At 44.9% G+C, this 17,960-nt stretch overlaps 1 protein-coding gene across 9 annotated transcripts; it reads left to right on the top strand.

Moving 5' to 3' along the window:
* Window positions 1-4,022: 4,022 nt before the first annotated feature.
* Window positions 4,023-15,190, top strand: LOC141155167 (uncharacterized). 9 transcript variants are annotated; one of them, XM_073641893.1, is made up of 8 exons: window positions 4,062-4,139; window positions 6,640-6,759; window positions 10,156-10,356; window positions 10,891-10,950; window positions 11,060-11,197; window positions 12,706-12,852; window positions 13,373-13,433; window positions 13,819-15,190. In XM_073641893.1, exons 3-8 carry the CDS (start codon window positions 10,192-10,194, stop codon window positions 13,920-13,922), a joined length of 675 nt encoding a protein of 224 aa, XP_073497994.1. In that variant the 5' UTR covers window positions 4,062-4,139; window positions 6,640-6,759; window positions 10,156-10,191; the 3' UTR covers window positions 13,923-15,190. The 9 variants fall into 9 exon arrangements, with proteins under 9 accessions (XP_073498040.1, XP_073497968.1, XP_073497994.1 ...); XM_073641884.1 differs by having other exon boundaries at window positions 4,132-4,227; XM_073641912.1 differs by lacking the exon at window positions 4,062-4,139 and adding an exon at window positions 4,172-4,269.
* Window positions 15,191-17,960: the final 2,770 nt, after the last annotated feature.

Raw genomic sequence — 17,960 nt, 5'->3', positions numbered from 1 at the left:
ATGGCATATTGGCCCACGGTGAGACTCTCCTGACGGAGGCGTAGCAACGATGATGCAGATGAGGTCTTCCGTCCGGGTTCGTCGAAGACTTTCCGGAAAGCCGTGAGAAAAGCAGGCAAGTTGGACACCAGGGGGTCTCCTCTCTCCCATAGAGGATTTAGCCAGGCCAGGGCCTCCCCGGTGAGATGGGACATGATGAAGGCAATTTTGGCCCGGTCGGAGTTAAACTGGTGGGACAAAAGTTCAAAGTGCAGGGTGCACTGATTTAAGAAGCCCCGAGCCTGGACGGAGTCGCCTCCGAAGCGAGGAGGTGCAGAAAGCCGGGGTCCGGGGTAGGATACCATGGTATTAGTGGGCAGCGGAGCTGCCGGATTGCAAGATATGGCACTGGCGGAGGTTGTTGGTGGATCAGACAGAGTGTTCAGGCGAGTATTGACATTCCGCAGGTGACCCAGGATGGACTCCTGTTGGGACCTCTGACGGGACAGTTCAAGACAGAGGTCCGAGAGCGAGGGAGCTTGGGTGCCACCGGGTTCCATGGCCCGAGCAAACTGTAACGGGTCTGGGAGGCGGAACCTCTGGGCTACAATACAAGGGGGCGGTCCTTGTAAGGGAGCGGGTGGCGACCAGGCAGGTAGTCACAGGAGGTGACCAGGACAGTCTCTGGGTGTACGGGCAGGAGGACACGGCAAGTGATCGGGGCAGTCTCTGGATAAAGGGTAGGTACGACCTGTGATGGCTGAACCTCCAGGTAGGCTAGCAAGGCAGATGAAGAATGTGTGCTCCCAGGTGAGCAAGCGAGAGTCTCTGGAATAGCAGGTGGTCACAACACGTGACGGCGGAGCCTCCAGGTAGGCAAGCAGGTAGGTAACGGAGAAGCGCTCCCAGGTGAGCGGGCAAGAGTCTCAGGAATAGCTGGTGGTCACAGCACGTGACAGCGGAGCCTCCGGGCAGGCAAGCAGGCAGGTAGCGGAGAAGCGCTCCCAGGTGAGCGGGCAAGAGTCTGGAGTAGCTGGTGGTCACAGCACGTGACAGCGGAGCCTCCGGGCTGGCAAGCAGGCAGGTAACGGAGAAGCGCTCCCAGGTGAGCGGGCAAGCTGGTCCATAGACAGACTGACCGGAGTTATAAGGCAGACCGTCGGACCTCAGGCAAGCAGGCAGGTAGCTGAGGTGCGCTCCCAGGTGAGCGGGCAGGCTGGTCCTTAGACAGACTGACAGGAGTAGTAAGGCAGACCGTCGGACCTCAGACTAGCAGACAGGTAGCAAGTAATCAGGCAGGAATCTGACAGGTAACTGGCAACGGGACCTGAGGGCTGAAGCACAGGTGAGACACAGGTGCAAACAACATTGCTCGGGCACCTCCATTTTGGAGGAGGTGGCTTATATATGATGAAGTCCTCCGGCCATTGGCCGGGGACTCCTTAGGACGGTGCGCGCGGCCCCTTTAAGAGGAGGGGAGCACGCGCGCCCTAAGCACAGGGGCCGGGAAGGAGCGCGCGCTGAGAGCAGAGCGGGAGGAGGACGCCGGGAAGGAGCGCGCGCTGACAGCAGAGCGGGAGAGGGACGCCGGGCACGGGGCAGAGCGGTGAGGGGAGCAGCGTCCCTGCCTAGCAGAGGGCAGGGACGCCGGCACTACAACCGGAAATGGTTTTCACTTCACAGGTGTGCCCTGTCAGGTTTAATAAGTGGGATTTCTTGCCTTATAAATGGGGTTGGGACCATCAGTTGTGTTGTGCAGAAGTCTGGTGGATACACAGCTGATAGTCCTACTGAATAGACTGTTAGAATTTGTATTATGGCAAGAAAAAAGGAGCTAAATAAAGAAAAAGGAGTGGCCATCATTACTTTAAGAAATGAAGGTCAGTCAGTGTGAAAAATTGGGAAAACTTTGAAAGTGTCCCCAAGTGCAGTTGCAAAAACCATCAAGGGCTACAAAGAAACTGGCTCACATGAGGACCGCCCCAGGACAGGAAGACCAAGAGTCACCTCTGCTTCTGAGGATAAGTTTATCCGAGTCACCAGCCTCAGAAATCGCAGGTTAACAGCTGCTCAGATTAGAGACCAGGTCAAAGCCACACAGAGTTCTAGCAGCAGACACATCTCTTCAACAACTGCTAAGAGGAGACTTTGTGCAGCAGGCCTTCATGGTAAAATAGCTGCTAGGAAACCACTGCTAAGGACAGGCAACAAGCAGAAGAGACTTGTTTGGGCTAAAGAACACAAGGAATGGACATTAGACCAGTGGAAATCTGTGCTTTGGTCTGATGAGTCCAAATTTGAGATCTTTGGTTCCAACCACCGTGTCTTTGTGCGACGCAGAATAGGTGACCGGATGGACTCTACATGCCTGGTTCCCACCGTGAAGCATGGAGGAGATGTGATGGTGTGCGGGTGCTTTGCTGATGACACTGATGGGGATTTATTCAAAATTGAAGGCATACTGAACCAGCATGGCTACCACAGCATCTTGCAGTGGCATGCTATTCCACCCGGTTTGCGTTTAGTTGGACCATCATTTATTTTTCAACAGGACAATGACCCCAAACATACCTCCAGGCTGTGTAAGGGCTATTTGACCAAGAGGGAGAGTGATGGGGTGCTACGCCAGATGACCTGGCCTCCACAGTCACCAGACCTGAACCCAATCGAGATGGTTTGGGGTGAGCTGGACCGCAGAGTGAAGGCAAAAGGGCCAACAAGTGCTAAGCATCTCTGGGAACTCCTTCAAGATTGTTGGAAGACCATTTCCGGTGACTACCTCTTGAAGCTCATCAAGAGAATGCCAAGAGTGTGCAAAGCAGTCATCAAAGCAAAAGGTGGCTACTTTGAAGAACCTAGAATATAAGACATATTTTCAGTTGTTTCACACTTTTTTGTTAAGTATATAATTCCACATGTGTTAATTCATAGTTTTGATGCCTTCAGTGTGAATGTACAATTTTCAAAGTCATGAAACTACAGAAAAATCTTTAAATGAGACGGTGTGTCCAAACTTTTGGTCTGTACTGTATGTACACAAATGATATAAAGCTGAGGTAATAAAGAGATGTGATGTAAAGATGACTAGAAAACAGAGGTGTGTGTATATATATTGATATATAAATAGCTGTATATACCAATCATCATCCCATGTGTACTACTACATGTAAGGCTATGTGCCCACGTTGCGGACCTGAAGCATATTTTTTACGCTTCTCCCTGGCGGGAAAATCGCATGCGGATATTACATGCGGTTTTCCCGCCAGGTAGAAGCGTTTGTGAGGCGTCTTTGCATGCATTTCCGCATGCGGGTTATCAAGCACTTCTCCAAGCATCACTTGGAAAAGTGCTTGACAACTTGTTCAGAATGGTAAAAAATAAAAAAATAAACTTTATACTCACCTTCTGATGCATTCTCTGCCCCGTCCGGAGGCTTGAGCGGCTCACGCTGCTGTGTGCAGGACCTGCTGTGACGTCATTGAGTCATGTGGTGGGTCACATGACTCAATGACGTGGCAGGTCCTTCAGACAACAGCGCGACGGAGGGAAAACATCAGAAGATAAGTATAAACTTTATTTTATTCTTTTTTTTACAGGTTCTTTGGTACCCAGGTCTGGAGGAGAGTCTCCTCTCCTCCAGACTTGGGTACCATCCGCACATTGATTCCGCGGCGCTTCCGCAAAATTAATGAACATGCTGCGGATTTTTGACTGCAGCATATACGCTGCGGAAAAATCCGCAGCATGGGCATTGACATTGCGGAATGCCATTGGGGACCATGGGGTGCGGATCTACATGCGTTTTTCAAGCGTTTACGCTGCGGAAATTCCGCAGCATATACGCTTGAAAAACGCTACGTGGGCACACAGCCTAACTAGCATCTTTACAGCATCCCTCTGCATTACATGTACTAGTTTTATATCAACCCTCTGTATACTCTCTATATATCCATCTTTATATCACCCCCTTGCATACTTATAAATATATATCAGTCTCTACTCGATCAGTTGTATCATGTTATAGTTTATAACAGAAGAGGCTCGAGCCCTGACCCTTTTCACACAGTGGGAGGCGCCTTGCCGTAGGACACAGGTACGGACCGGGGAGGCTCCATTCACCTGTGGGGGGGTGTTTCCCAGCATGTGTTTAACAGCCTGAGGTAAGCTTGTGTGTGGTATTCCCTGTGTGCACGTTCTTCAGAGGAAGGTGTGTGATGCTGGGAAGCTGCACAGGACGCGGTGACACTGGTAAATGTCGCTCCTGACTGAGGTGGAGGCCGGGTGTCCTGGGTGAGATGTGCTGCTGAGGTGGAGGCCGGGTGTCCTGGGTGAGATGTGCTGCTGCTGTGGGGAATAGTCGCTGCTGCGCTGTATGTGATTTCTTTGTCTCTTTGCTTCCTGCTTGTGCTGCGGTCATGTCCTGTGTTGCCCGCTGGGGGAGCTGTGCACAGAGCCCATGTGTCTGCAGTGTGGGGCTGTGGGAGAACTCCGGTGTGTACTGTGCCAGCAGCATTCTGTGTTTGGCGCCATGTGGCATCTATAGTTGCTCCCTGTGCACTGGGCTGTGGCCATGTTGGTATACCCTGCAGTCCTCACTGTTCCCTCAGACTGAGCTTTACTAAACTTTATCAGGCACTTTTCTCCCTGAGTTTAAAATGCCACATTACAGGTGGCTTTTATGTATATGGTAACTTTCTTTTTTCCTATAGAGCTGGTGGATAAAAATGCCATACATAGCACTAGTCGCCATAGTAAGTCCAGTGTGTGACTGCAGCCTACGCCCCATACACCTTACATACAATCTCAGCTAAAACCGCTGATTTGGGAGGGATCGGCGACCCATCTAAGAGGAGCACTCCTGTGATTGGGGGAGGCAGAGGAGAGGGCTGTCGGCAGAGAGCTATGTAGGTCCCCCTTCACCCAGCTGTGAAAAAACAGTACCGGTGCCATCAGTGTTTGCCATCAGTGTATCATCAGTGTGTCATCAGTGTATCATCAGTGTGTCAGTTTTTGCCATCAGGGTTTTTCCGGTATGGATAAAGAATTAAATTACAAAGCTTCTCCTATACTCTGCAATGTTAAACCCGTTCAGCACACAGATGATACACAGATGCCATCCTTGTGCTGTACGTGTTTTACACGGAGCCATAGACTGGTATTGACCCTTGTCATCTGTGCTGCAGAAAACGGACATGTCTCCATGAGATTTACATGCACACACGGTAAAAACATAGACCTGTGCACAGCAGCATACATATCATGGGTACGTGACTGTGGCATCCATGGGGGAAAAAAACAGATGCCACACGCCCTACAAACACAGACATGTGAAGGAGGCCTAATGTGTATGGCCAGCATAAGGCGGCAGTCACACTTGCAGTTATTGATCTAAGAGTGAAGAGTGGTTTATTCTATGTCTGTGCGGTAGAGTACAAACTGCCAAATTTATACACCTTGTCCCTGATTCTTTTTTTTTTTCCAGCATTTTTAATGTAAATTAAAATATACAATTTACAATACCAGCAAAAGCTATGAGAATTCAGAAATCTTATGCAACTGCTTGTCGTTTTTTTTTCTTCTTTTTTCTTGACTGAATTTGAAAGCTGCTGCGTTTTTTGTTTGTTTGTTTGTTTTTAAACCTGCAGCCTGTAAATTCTTCCAGAGAAGAATCTCAGTCTGAGAATGTGCTGCCTCCGGCGGCCATTTTCCCAGAGTCCACCGCATAGGACAGTATGGACGGTGCCGGGCTCCGGCTGCCACAAAATGTCAGCGGAGCCCCCACACCACCGAACACCTCCAGCAGAACTTGGCAGACAGCATGGGGCCCACAGCCACCTCCGAACACTCCATCCTGCCTCCGAAGCTTCTTCGGGACCCCGCAGCATCTCCTGCCTCCACAGTATCTCCGGGACCCTGCAGCATCTGTGGGCCCACAACAATCACGGTCCATCATGTGGCTCCTTGAAAAAAATAATTGCTAACCCCTGCTATAGAGCATCATCAGTATAGAATTAATACACATTCTTATTCCATAGAAAAACTCTATATATACTGTAATACATAAACTAAGTGAAACAATCCCAGCCCCTCCATAAAGTCTCTCTTCTGCATTATAACATCCCATAACTATAGAGCAGCATTTATTTATCCAATTTATGATAAATTCCATCAATCTGACCAAATGAAGGGAATTGCCAATAACTGTTTGTAGATGCCATTCCATATTCTGAATGGGTTTAACCCCTTAATGACCAGGCAATTTTTTTTTTTAAAATCTGACGTGTCACTTTATGTAGTAATAACTCTGGAACGCTTCAACAGATCCCGATGATTTTGAGACGGTTTTTTTTTTGTGACACATTATACTTTGATAGTGGTAAATTTAGGTTGATATGTTTTGTTTATTTAAAAAAATATCAGAAATGTGACAAAAATGTTAAAAAAAAAATGCAATTTTCAAACTTTGATTATCCCTTTAATCCAGTTAGTCATACCACACAAAAACGTTAATAAATAACATTTCCCGCCTGTCTGCTTTAGATCAGCACCATTTTGTAAAATGTTGTTTTATTTTGTTAACATTTTTGAAGGTTTAAAAATGTAGCGGTACATTTTTTATTTTTTTTTCCCAAGGAAATTTACAATATTTTATTTTTTTAGGGACCTATTCAAGTTTGAAATTAATTTGGGAGTCCGATATATCCAAAAGTGATACCATTTGAAAAATAGCGCCCCTCAACGTATTCAAAATGGCTTTCATGTCGTTTATTAACCCTTCAGGTACTTTTCAGGAATTAATGCAAGTGACATGACAGGAATGAAAAAATGTAATTTTGACACCTAAATGTTTCTAGCTTATGAACGGGCCGCTATAGCTGGAAGACTTTAAGGTCATTATTTGGCCATGAACTGCCATGGCAAACATCAGGACCACACGATCAAGATGTCAGGGTGCCAATGGGGCTAAAGAGGGAGCCCCCATGCACTGTTAACCATCTAGATGCTGTAGTCACTATTGACAGCAGTATTTATCAGGTTAAATAGCCAAGGTCGGTGCCAGTACTGATCTTGGCTGATGCAGCAAGTTGTCAGCTATAGTGTACAGGTGACAGCTGCTGGATTGTCACCTGTCGAGGGATGCTAGTCTCTTACATTGCTGGTCAGTTTTAAGTCGTATTGGCGGTCATTAATATGTCCATGAAGTGTCAAATAAAGGGCCTCCATTTGATAACTTTTTAGTTGAGTTTTTTGCTTTTTCACTTTGCAATACATTCATCCAGAAGTAGGGTTTAATCATCTGAAACCTGAGGGGTACCCAGCTACAACCAGATGGACAAAATACATATTTTAGTAGCTAACAGTAGCTGTAATGCTTGTGAAGTACATACTTCACTCACATGGAAAGTAACATTAAAATCTAAAAATATCTGCACTCTGTAGTGAAATAGTTGTATTGATTTGGAGAGTCATGTTGGCAGGTAATTTTTACCACACTATGAACAATTATCACCCCATCGTAGAGGTTTTATTGCAGAGAAAAGTGTTTTTATACACTCTATTTTCGGCGTCTAGGTGATGCCAAGAAATTCCCGCCTATCTGTTTATTATTCCCAGAAATCCCCGCCTATATGCTTATTTACCATATCCCCCCCCCCCCCGCGCGTCACTTCCCAGCACCTGCGCAATAGAACCCTCCTGCACAGTGCACAGACAGACGGGGCCGGGATGAAGCAAAGCACGCTCTATGTGAGCATGCCTGGGAAGTCAGGGTGCACAGTGCACGTCACAGGGCCTTGTGACGTGCAGGGGAGGGGTGGATATGATAATTAAGCGTATAGGCGGGGATTTCTGGGAATAATAAACAGATAGGCGGGAAGTTCTTGGCATCCCCCGGACGCCAAGCCTGTGGAAAATAGTGTATAAAAACACATTTCTCTGCAATCAAACCTCTACTCTGGGCCATACAGGTATGTATAGATTTACTTTTCTATAACCTGTATGCCCATAGTAGAGGTCTGACATCACCCAGGGGGTGACAGATTGATATATAGAAATGTTCTGCAACAGGTCGGTCACATGTGAAAATACCGTTCTACTCTCTCATGCTGTAGATAGCGGCTCAGAGAGGTCTTTCCGACTTCTATACATAAGACTGTGGAATTCATGATGCTTACTGGCAAAAACAAAGGACAACCAGATGTTTACGTGAGAATTGCTCTGTAAAATACCTTTGAAATGTCTCAATTTGCGCACAACTTAGAGTTGCCCAAAAATGTGACTTATGTTTGTATGCCAGCTTCACAAAGTGAGTGGCGTTTGGGACGGGCTGTTGCAAAGTCCGCTTGGAAAACTCGTCAAAATTGACAGCACTGGCGTATATCACGCCGTTAATGTACTCCAGTCCCTGACACATTTCTGGCACAGGTATACGCTGGTTGTAAAATGTGTCTAATGTGTTAAGTGGCATCTGCCTGTTAATGAATTAGGAGCTTCTTATTTCAGTGGTCTAGTCATTACTGACTGGTGCAAAACACCAGTCTTAATGAATTGGGTCCATAATGCTGTAAATGGCGCTTTACATAATGGATAGCAGCAGGAAACATGTTCTCCTCCACAGCTGCACCATTTCTGTTGTTCCTGCAGTTCTTTAGCAGTGTATGTATAAAGTGATCACCAAACCTAAAGCACACTTTAATACGCTGTGATACTTATAAATGTCAAACATTGGCTTTTGCCTGTATGAGTCAATATCACAATAAATCATTACCCATAAGCTGCTTTACTTGCCTAAATGAAACAAAGCTTATTCTGGTCCTGTAGATAGGAGAGGGGAATTTTGGCATAAGTTGGGCTGAGTGCTGCCAATGGCTGAGGGAAATTTTCATTGCCTCACCTTCTGCTTTCTCCTATATTTGCAAATTCACTCCAACTAATAAGAGAAGTGAGTCTGACAGATATGTATAAGGAATGCTGTGACCTAATATAAATTTCCCCAAAGCTGTTCTGAGTCAGTCTACCTCATATAAACTGTCCATAAAACAAACATACACTAATACCTGGACACACCCCATGCCATGTTTTCATAGCGGCCATTAAGGGGATTTGTTCTGCAGCGCCTTGCAGAGTTAGGGCTGCAGAATAGTGTTGAAAAGCTCTGGAAAATGAAGTCTGTGGGGAGGAGTCTTGATTGTGACCGGCCTGTAAGTTTATTTTGTTCTTCTATTGACTTAGTACCAAAGTGATCTGTTCAGATGGTACATAACGTGTTCTGTGCTTGTGAGAAAACAGCTTTTAGTGACCAGCCTACACAATAACAGGAATCGCTCCTCTGCCCTTCTGTAAGAGGGACAGAGCTGCTGACCAGACATGCCACCAAAACAAGGTGGACATTAGAAAAGAAACCGGAGGGGTGCATGTGTATGGAAAAATGTGATTTATTTTCCATTGCACACTGAATTATGGAGGTATCTGAACCTGAAAACATTTCTTTTGAAAAGAGATGGGAGCCTATAGCAGTGATATAATATGAAAACGTAAGATTATGTAGATGATATGGTCACATAGAGAACTGGGTAAATGTTTATTACATTGCTGTGATATCTAATAAAATATAGACAGCGTGACCCATCTCGGTAATGACTGAGAGGGAATTCAGCAGAAGTGGTCTGAGGAGGGGGTTGCAGATGCGGTGTCCTTCTGCAGGCATCCAATGTGATGTCCAGCGGCTGTGCAATTTGGTTTTGAAGGGTGCTTACCAAGTAGCTTTGGTGTGCTCATATATTATGTTCGAGTCCCTGCATAATTTATGGCTGTTGGGCATCCTCAACACATGCAGGGATTGCATGTTTGTTAGACAGCCTCAACACATGTGAGGATTGCCTAACAGCCATAAAGCATGCAGACGCTGGGACTCGAACATAATACAGGAGCATGCTGAAGATACTCGGCAAGCTCCCTAACATGCTCGACTAAAGGGTTCAACGAGCACGCTTGCTCATCACTAGAGGTGATGTGTTCTAATATGTTCTTATGTTGCTTTCCTTATATGCAGCCTCTGATTTTTCAATGGTTAGGATGACTTTTATGTGTGTGTGTGTGTGTGTGTGTGTGTGGGGGGGGGATTTCTTTGTATTCTGTACGTAGGATTTCTAATTAATCATACTCTTCCTTTTATAGAACGAAAGAGAATCCTGGTCATCATAAGAACTTGTCATGGATCGTTATCGTTATTTTATATTTAACCAGCGGAGCATGGTGGTGCTAGGCATTCTTCAAATGGCATGTGCTGGTGTATCTGTCGTGTGTGGCTTCATGGATGGAGCCTTTCGTAAAGAATCTACATTGGGGAAAACTAGAGCCCCACTATGGGCTGGACTGGTATTTTCTTTATTTCCAAATTTGTCTACTTCAAACTTCCAGGTTGCTCCTGCGCCATGAATATGAGTCAAATCTTTTCTTTGAAGCATAGACACTGGGTCTCATTTCTCATGAAAGATTATTTTCCTTCTGAGCTCCTCTGTCCTGATTTAGGACCACAGGAAAGGTGAGCTTTGTGGTCATAAATCAGCCGACAGAAGCTCAGAAGAAAGAAGAAAATTATTTTAAACTTTGTCAGAACAAGCTGACGGATTATTATTTTAACCCATTCTTCAGCCAGCAATAGGCAGTGGAATACAAAGGCTATAGAAGGAAAACCGTGCAAATTTTTAATTAAACCCAATAGCAAAGAGAAAAAAAAAAAAAGTTTTTTTTTTTTTCTTTTTAGAATTAAGCGTTTCCAATGTGTCCACGTGCCAGCTGCTTCCAACATATGAGCTTGCTTTCAAAGAAAAATGGTGTGATTGCTCACAAATCGCCAAAATAATCCTAAAGAAATCTGTACTCTAATGTAAACACCTCTTCTGTTTCTAGATCATGGCCGTTCCTGGTGTACTGGCTTTATTTTCATCCCAGAAGAAAAATCCTATTCTAGTAAGACCATTTTCTGTTGGAAGTTTAGTGGCTTGTGCTGTTCTTTATGATATTGACTTTGTCTGTCCGTTCTGCATATTACTAACTTGCCATATTTTGTAATCCATAGGTGAATACACTTATTGCATGTGCAGTTTTTTCTTGTTTCACCACCTTGATCATTATTGTCTATGCATGTCTAACACTGTCATATGGAGAGGATGACGATGAGGTGTTCTCCCATACACCTGTTCACATCATTCACACAGTAAGTGCATTTATACATATTTCATGACGTTTACTAGAGTGCATTCACCATTAAACAACAAGAAGTAATCGTCTCATATACTGATGGTTGTAAAAAGAAATATAATAAATATATAGCCACTAACAGAACATGCTTATATGCAGTTAGAACAGCACCCACTATAAAATATGTGGGCCTGATTTATGAAGGTGTTTTTGCCAGTTTTCTAGCATAAAACACCCGATGTTGCAAAATTATTGTGCATCATGAAGTTTCTCAAAAATTTTGCTTCTTCTGGTATTTTCACATCAGTTTTGCCACGCTCTGCCAAAGTGAAAGGAGCTGGGGCGTGACAAAGCGCGCCTGACAAATTCATGAAAAATTGTGGCATACCTTATTCCAAAATGTTACTCTAGACCTTAATTGCAATAACACTTTTGGCAAAGGCGCACATGAGTTGTGAATTAGCCTTTTAATGAATTGGGTGCTATTTGCTTCAGCACGCCCATCATTAAGCCTAGAGTGCACAACACCAGTCTTAATGAATCAGGCCCTTTATGTTTTATTTACAGTTAAAGGTTATATCCCAAGAAACACACTTACCACCTGGTCATAGGATAGGTGATGCAGAATGATCACTTTGCTGTCCTGTACCGGCACCTCCAATGGCAATTTCTCCATACTGCACGACTGTGGTGGTGAGGAGATTGGATGGAGTGTCAAAGTTTGAGATCTATGGGGTAAGGTTTCTCCTTGTGAAGAGTGAGAAGCCAGGTTTGGCATGCCAGTATGAGGAGACTTAAACGCCTTGCATGCTCCTCTGGGAAATTAAATATGCAAATTGTTTCCTGAGAGATGAAGAGGACTTGAACTCTGGTGCCAACTATTAGAAGCAGCAATCCGCCAAGTCAATATTGACCCTTTAACGAGCCTTGCAATATGACTTTGGATAAAAGCCAAACCAGAATCCCAATTTGCTAACACGGTGTCTTGGCGTATTGCCCCTTGTAAGTGCAAAATATGAGATCTGATCGAGCAATACCCCTGAAACACCATGTCTGAAAATTGGGATTCTTTCTTGGCTTTTATCCTAAGTCATATGACAAAGCTCTTTAAAGTGTCGATATTGCTTTGTAGGATTGCTACTTCCGATATGTGGCGCTAGAGTTCAAGTCCTCTTGAACTCTAGTGCCACCTATCAGCAATTTGAAAACTTGCTGTTGTAAATATATTTTGTGGGCTAACCTCCTTAAGTGGAATATATGTAGGAGATCGAGCTTGCATTGCTGCTGTTATTAAAGACATAAAGCATGACAGACTGCCCAATCATGAACATTAACCAAACCTTGATAATGGGTATCTTTTAAGGCTCTGGTAAGTTCTTCAACATATTTTTAAGATTCTGTAGATGTACTGTATGTCCATAATGGAACTGAATATTTTAACATAAAATTTGCCTGTACATACCAATACATGAGATTAGTGATTCCATATGCTATGATGTTTTGTATTTTGCTTGTTTTTCTTAGAAGTTCATACTTGGTCAGCTTGTTCGAGGGGCAAATATAGCTATGCTTGTGGCATCCTTCTTCAGCCTTTGTGTAGTCCTGTGCATAGCATTGATGGGGTGCAGAAGTTTACCACGTTGTATGTGCTATGACAACATTACAGGAATGGTGAGTATGTCTAGTAGTAAAATTGCCTCTGGTTGACAGTAGAGTAAAGCCGGGCAGTAGCAAACTAAATTCAATAGGGCAGATTTACTACTGAAAAATTGTGGTTTAAATTGAACCAAAATTCTGGCCCCCAGCTCATGCACTGCATTGATTGTTTTAGTCAAGCGAGCATGGCATGTTTAGAAAGAGGCATGGCCTAAGATATGCCCACGTGCACCAAAGTTTTTGGAAAGTCAACTAAGAGGTGGTGTAAAGTTACAGTATCTAAAGATGTACCAACCTTATCATCCAACATAAGCCACAGTAATACATGTGGAAGACTTTGGCTGTCTAGTCTGTTAATATTTTCTAAATATTCAACAAGATTAGTAAATCTGCCTCAATTTGTATAAATCTTCATACAGTTACTTTCTGAAATATCAGTATCTTGTATCTGTCATCATCCCATCCTCCACTACCAAAATATATACAAATGTACAAACTCATTTTTATTTAAATCCTCATTCCATTCTTTACCCAGGAATGGTTACACCCGGACCATGAGCAGCCCCAGACTCTGGAACTGGTGTGCACCTTTCGCGGTGAGAAAATTTTACTTTCACTTACCTGCAAATCATGTTCAAATAATACTGCCTGCTGGAGCGCCTGAAAGTTTGAGGACTACATGCAAAATATCGACTTTCTTGTTTCAGTTGGAAGAATGTTTACACTAAATTTAAACAATTGAAAAATGACATTGCCCTTTATAAGGAATTACCAGTAGATTAATGTCATGGGGGGAGGGGGGAGGAAGGGTCGCCACACTTATTTAACATTAAATTATGTTTTGTTTTGTTTTTTTTAATCATTGTAAAGGATCATAAGCAGTTATTTCACAATTGTGTCTCTCTAGCCTTGTTAAATGTATGTAGAGTGTAGTGATCAGCATATTGATTGTTTCTCATATTGGGCTTTTCTCCTCTTTAGGAGGTGATGACAGGATATTCAATGCTCCTGTACAATTCACTGAATCTTGCGCAGAAACAGAAGAAGAGTTTTCTCGACCTCCTGCGTACGTCAGACTTTCTTGACCTTTTATAATGTCATCCAAAGTTTTAGCATAATTACAAGGACTGAAATAACTACATTTTTCAGCTGGTGATCATTTTATGCACCGTCCTAAAATGTGTAACTACCTGATGCCCTTTTTATTGTCTGTTTTGATATTTTTGTCCCTATTTGCACTAAGGTTAAATTATGATTGTAGTACAAAGCCTTTAGCTTTTTATAACTTATGATGTTATGACTGGTGTGCTCTCCTACTCTCCTCTAGTTCAGTGACCATCACATGGAATCTGTTCATATTGATAATGTTTGTACACCAATTCATAGACCATACCCAGGTAGAAAGCTAAGCGAACATGTCTGGAAAATATTGCTGGTCTTCTAATGTAGAATAAACAAATTCTTGTAGTGCAGTTCGAAAGGCACAAGATTGTCCAAGCTCTAGCATGCATGCCCTCGTTTACATGAAGTGCCATGTTTGTGTAAATTCACAGTATTGTGGCTGCCACGTAATGTTCTGCTTATGGTGATTATTACCACTGTTTTTGACTAGGGCAACATGGAACAGCGGAGGTGCAGTTCAGCACAATTTGCAAATTGACTTTTAATGGCCTTGTGGTTTTGTGGGTAAATGTGCTGTTTTCCTGTAAAATCATAAGGTCTTTGATGAATAGAGCCATAATGGCTGCACAATTTTTGCAATCCTTTTACTTGCAGAAGCACGTGGCTATTAAGTCTTTTGTAAACTGGTCCAAGAAGAATGTCGCTGTGGTTTTCGCTCACATGTTAGTTGCCCAGTGGCTACTAGAGTTGCTCTTCTAGTAACTGCATCTATTGTTAGGTGTTGTATATGGTTTGATGCTGGAATAAATGGCAGAAACATGCATGTGCAAAAAAATACTTCACAAAGAAAAGAAAATTGCACCAAAACATACTTCTATATATGTGTTCTTAAAGTACAATAGATTTGGCTACTCTACAGTAAGCACAATGGAAGCAAACCTATTAAAACCCGTAAAATGGGATATACTGCAATTTGCAAAAGATAAGTGACTACACCATACACAAATTGGACTCACACACTTCTGCATTGGCTCATATCCTCACACACCACCTATTTAATTATGTGCAGAAGGAATTTCTGAGATCTCTACATTAAGTGCTAGTATGTATGCAACCTGTCTGACACATTTTATATTCCTGTAACAAATCAATGTTTTATTTATAATGGTTTATTTCAATGTGTATATAGATTCAAGAAATAATAAAGCATTTGAATATATATTTTATAATAGATCCTGGATGGATAATTTTATATTTGCTAGAAAGATGCTACTTCTGTGGATAGGACTTGGCTAATCATGCAGTCATCCTGCTGCTTGTCATCTGTGTCTTATCTGGCCAGACGCAGGGTAACCTGCAAGCGACTAGAACTGCTGAATTACACATCTTAACCATGAGAAAATATATAGCCATGTGTAGGATACTCTGTAGGACACTTTCAAACAAGACTACTTGCAAATTTGCTTCATTTTTAAATGTTTAACAAACTTTGTAGTGCATTGTACATGCAAATCTAAGAAACCGTGTAATACATAATCAGAGTTACCACAGCAGGCAGAGCTGGTAATAGCTGTATCTGCTCATGTGATACTGTGTTAATGCATTGTGAAATGAGAGCTGGAAAACAAGGCTGAACTACATGGGCATATACAGTACAGACCAAAAGTTTGGACACGCCTCATTTAAAGATTTTTCTGTATTTTCATGACTTTGAAAATTGTACATTCACACTGAAGGCATCAAAACTATGAATTAACACATGTGGAATTATATACTTAACAAAAAAGTGTGAAACAACTGAAAATATGTCTTATATTCTAGGTTCTTCAAAGTAGCCACCTTTTGCTTTGATGACTGCTTTGCACACTCTTGGCATTCTCTTGATGACCTTCAAGAGGTAGTCACCGGAAATGGTTTTCACTTCACAGGTGTGCCATGTCAGGTTTAATAAGTGGGATTTCTTGCCTTATAAATGGGGTTGGGACCATCAGTTGTGTTGTGCAGAAGTCAGGTGGATACACAGCTGATAGTCCTACTCAATAAACTGTTAACTTCTTTTTTTCCCCTCTCCCATGACAGCACACCTTGAGAGAGGATCCGCCCCACCAAGGACAGGAAACCGTCTGAAATAAAAGGGCGGCACCTCTCCCTCGCTTCAGTTGGTTTCCTGTCCTTGATGGGGAACCTGTCTGGAAGAAAGAAGACTTACCTGGGGCTGTCCTGGTGTGGAAGAGCGGGCACTGGCCTGTGCACCGGGTTCAGTATCCCAGAAGCGCCGTCCGCAGCTTCCCCTGGGGTCTCTGCGCCGAGCGAGGCGCACGCGGTGAGGCAGGTTCTGTCCTCCCGGAGACCGTGGCGCCGTCCTCCCCCTGAAGTGTGGAACGCTTCCGGGTGTGACGCGCTTGACGTCACGGCGCAGGGCACGCTGGGAGCGGCGCGCTGGGTGACGTCAGGAGGCGGCGCCGATCCAAGATGGCGGCGCCTATCGTAGCGTTCCAGGCCGGTTCTTTTCGACGGAGCTCCGGCCTGAGGAAGGGGGAGGGCCCACAGACCGGAGGAGGCTGGACGGCCCTATTTTTAAGGGGGGGGAGCTGGCCTGGAAGCGTGGTGCGCTTCTGAAACATGGCTGACCCGGATAGCCAGGAGCAACAGCTTACCCCCCCCCCCCCCTTTTCAGCAACAAAAAAAGCAGAGGGATGCATCGCATACAGACAGCCCCTCGAGTAATCGTAGTGGCAGCCGCAGGAGTAAGGCTTCAAGTGCCTCAGGACCATCCAGAATGGAATCATCAGTTCCGCGGCAGCCTCCGAATCCGGTACCCGTTTGTGACCTCTAGAGGTGAGTGAGCTTCGTGAATGTCACTGGTTAGTAACGGGAAGTCTCTTATGTGCTTCCTTTTTTTAGGAGCCTAAGAAGAGTAGTGCCAAGCAAAAGCATAGAATGTGTGCCCTTTGCCAAGCTTCTCTCTCAGTAGAGTGGCAGAAACCACTTTGCCAGGGCTGTGTGACCAAAACCATAGCTGAGAATTCCCGGGATTTTGCTGCAAATTTAAAGTCCATAGTACATGCAGAAGTTCAGGGGTCCCTGAAAGGGTTCCTTAGAGGGAAGAAAAGACCCCGTAGAGAGGTTTCTTCCATCTCTGATTCCTCCCAGTCCGAGGAGCAGTGGGATTCATCGTCCTCTTCCTCATCGGGGGGCGGTAGACCCTGCTTCCCCATTGAGAATACAGACAGACTGGTTAGGGCAGTAAGATCAACCATGGGTCTGGAGGAAGAGAGAGCATCTAAATCCCGGGAGGACATCATGTTTGCGGGCTTGGGAGAGAAGAAGAGACTCTCATTTATTCGGTCTCCCATGACCGCACCACGTGAGAGAGAGGATCCGCCCATCATGGATAGGAAACCTACAGGTTAAAAAGGGCGGCACCTCTCTCCCGCCTCAGTTTAGGTTTCCTGTCCATGATGGGAGACCTCACAGGTTTACCTGCAGAAGTTGGACTCCTGTCCCAGAGAGGGCCACAGCAGGTGGTTGGAGCCGGTCCTCTGGAGACGCCACAGTAGGGCTCAGTGGGGCGCCTCCGTGAGCGTTGCGGCGGGCGCGACATCTCCTCACGGGGAGGTAGATGTCCGCCAGGTGTGGGGCCCATAGCGGGCTTCCTCCCCCCGCTACAAATCGCAGGAGATCCAGGTCGCGCCGGCGGGGCACGTGACAGGCGCGACCTAGTGACGTGACTTCCGGTGCGCCGGGCAGGAAGTCCCCGTGACGTCACTGGAAGGGGCCGGAGCCCTGGGAACGCCGGGTGATTAAAGGACCTGGCGGCGAGGAGCCCACCTGGGGCAATGAACCCACCTGGCCACCTGGGGAGGAAGACCAAGGAGCAGGTAACGCCCTCCTGGGGGAAAAAAAAAGACACACACACCCACACATGGTACCGGTATGGCCAGTATATAAAACATACAGAGGTGCTTCCCAGCCCATTCTTACACTGTAAGTTATGGAAG

Source organism: Phyllobates terribilis, unplaced genomic scaffold, assembly GCF_046119375.1.
Source record: "Phyllobates terribilis strain yellow unplaced genomic scaffold, ASM4611937v1 Scaffold_1__5_contigs__length_1240528914, whole genome shotgun sequence".
Lineage (NCBI taxonomy): Eukaryota > Metazoa > Chordata > Amphibia > Anura > Dendrobatidae > Phyllobates > Phyllobates terribilis.
This window is presented reverse-complemented; position numbering and strand designations above follow the sequence as displayed.

Bases quoted from the DNA above. Each gene is read 5' to 3' on its own strand.
- LOC141155167 (XM_073641939.1), top strand. From the start codon at position 10,192: ATGGATCGTTATCGTTATTTTATATTTAACCAGCGGAGCATGGTGGTG. The intron at 10,951-11,059 runs GTAAGACCATTT...TGTAATCCATAG, and splicing joins AGAAGAAAAATCCTATTCTA to GTGAATACACTTATTGCATG. The intron at 12,853-13,372 runs GTGAGTATGTCT...TTCTTTACCCAG, and splicing joins ATGACAACATTACAGGAATG to GAATGGTTACACCCGGACCA.